The 2,060-nt window shown below is 39.5% G+C and overlaps 1 protein-coding gene across 1 annotated transcript in view; it reads right to left on the bottom strand.

The window, feature by feature from the left end:
• Window positions 1-282: 282 nt before the first annotated feature.
• The window catches only part of RB195_019522 (uncharacterized protein), a gene marked incomplete at both ends in the record, with an annotated part of 7,672 nt that continues 5,894 nt past the window's right edge, over window positions 283-2,060 (bottom strand). The window contains 6 exons of the mRNA XM_064187409.1: window positions 283-393; window positions 605-701; window positions 765-914; window positions 969-1,123; window positions 1,191-1,350; window positions 1,701-1,859. Coding sequence (XP_064043290.1) covers window positions 283-393; window positions 605-701; window positions 765-914; window positions 969-1,123; window positions 1,191-1,350; window positions 1,701-1,859 — 832 coding nt within the window. The remainder of the gene's footprint in view (window positions 394-604; window positions 702-764; window positions 915-968; window positions 1,124-1,190; window positions 1,351-1,700; window positions 1,860-2,060) is intronic.

Raw genomic sequence — 2,060 nt, forward strand, 5'->3', positions numbered from 1 at the left:
TACTACACTCACCGAAAAGATAGTGTGCGCTTTCACAAATATGTAATGACCGAAATAGGCTACACTGCATCAGCTTAACAACTCAGTGCTTAGATTTTCTTGCACAAAAGAACGACGTTATTTTTTCAATGACATGGCACATATGTGCATACATTACATTAATAGTTTACTCGTTTAGCAGTATAAACTGCAAATTGTTTGCATAAGAAAGACATTGAAAACAAGCAATTAGTACCCTGATAAGCGATACAAGAACAACGCATATGCTGAAAATGTGCAAGTTCAATGCACGTTCTCCACAATATTTTCGCTGGGAGAATTTCCAAACACATTTGCAAAATATATACTGTAGAAGTCCATGCGTTGCGGAACGGCCATCCTTTGGCGATCGATCTGAACTTAGCTTTATAAGAGAACTTCTTCCAAATAATGGATAGTAAATAACGCTCGATAATAGAGCAAAAAATCTCATAAAGGAAGCCTGAAAACCATTTTTTTTTTAGTTCTAAGAGCAGACGATAAAAATAGTGGATTGACAATAGGGTTACTTAATGTTGGTGCTTTTCTGCACCTATATTGAACACTTCTATGTGGGAAAAAGTACCTCATCGAGAATTAACATTTGCGAACCAGCCTCTTTCAATGACTTCCGTGCGCTAGCACAACCAGTCATGAACTGCAATATCCATACTTCTCGAAGGCTGTAACAAACATTCTACCAACAAAGTAAAAGAAACACGTGTTAGATGTTCAGAACACTATACCTCTTTATACAAGAAAGCATGAACAGGCTTTGCCCTGTGACCCGTGGACACCCTCGAATGTCAAGAAGTACGAGTTTTGACTCGGTTTGTACTAGACTGTGGATTCCTTCGTCAGATATAGCGGTAAAAGCAATGAACAATTCAACCAGACTAGAAAATTGTCTCAATCATATGAAGGGTTAGTGTGTAGGACCATCCACTTACCTTTTTAGGAATGCTATCGACTTTATCACAGTATCATTAAGAAATCTAATCTCAGACACGTTCAAAACTCTCAAATTGACTAGGAAATCGGAGATCCTCATAAGGTCGATATTTGAGATCCCATTGCAGTGTCGAACCTGTAGCTGGATAAGATCCTAAACAAAAATCCATTCAATCCCAATAACTATAAACAGTTTTGAAAGGAAAACAAGCAAAGCGAACCTTTCTTTGAAGAATATACTGAAAACTCTTCGAGTTGCTAGAAAGATTATGTACATAGTCGAGGTCGAGTTCCCGCAGTGCTGGCAAAGTCCCTGGATGAGCCAAGTCATCCATAGCACAGTAACCAATTATCGAACCACTCAGACACAACCGTTCAAGACTGGAACGGATAAGAAACGAAGAAAATATCCCTGCGTTTTAAAAGTAACGCGCATCTCGAAATTGATGATGTTGGGACCTCTAAGCGAATAGGCCCGTAGTTCATAAACATGAGCGTAATCACGCTCAATTCCTCGTAGCATTTCGGAACAATTTATGTGAGACAACCTTGTTTACACTCCCCTTCGATGCAACTATTACAGGTAGTAGAACGACAACAATCTGCAACGCGTCTGCGGGTTGGAGCTCATAGTCTTACCCCAACCTATGTATGGAGACATCGCAACAGTTTCGAGGTACTCTGCCTTTATAACAACTGACGCATTTTTGAACAGAAAATAAATTACTCACGTCTTCGGCATACATTTGAAGGCAATATTGCTGATATTCGCATTCTGAATAGTGAGTGACCGTAATTTCAGCATCCTTCTTCCCATCAAAGAGAGAACATGATTGGTGATAGTGGACTGCGAGAACATTCTCGAAGTACGCACAATGTATCCCTCAATACTTAAAACGAAAGTATAAGTAACGACGGATATCGGAAAAAAAAATGAAACCCTTATAAAACCGCAAATTCCAACAGCAACAGCATAAAATTATCAGTGAAGAGAGCCCGTGGACTGACACTGACCACAGGGCTAGATATGAGCACTGGATAGAAAAAGAGCGAGGCATAGATGTATCTACTGATATACTAGAGGTAGGATA

Source organism: Necator americanus, chromosome II (assembly GCF_031761385.1).
Source record: "Necator americanus strain Aroian chromosome II, whole genome shotgun sequence".
Taxonomy (NCBI): domain Eukaryota; kingdom Metazoa; phylum Nematoda; class Chromadorea; order Rhabditida; family Ancylostomatidae; genus Necator; species Necator americanus.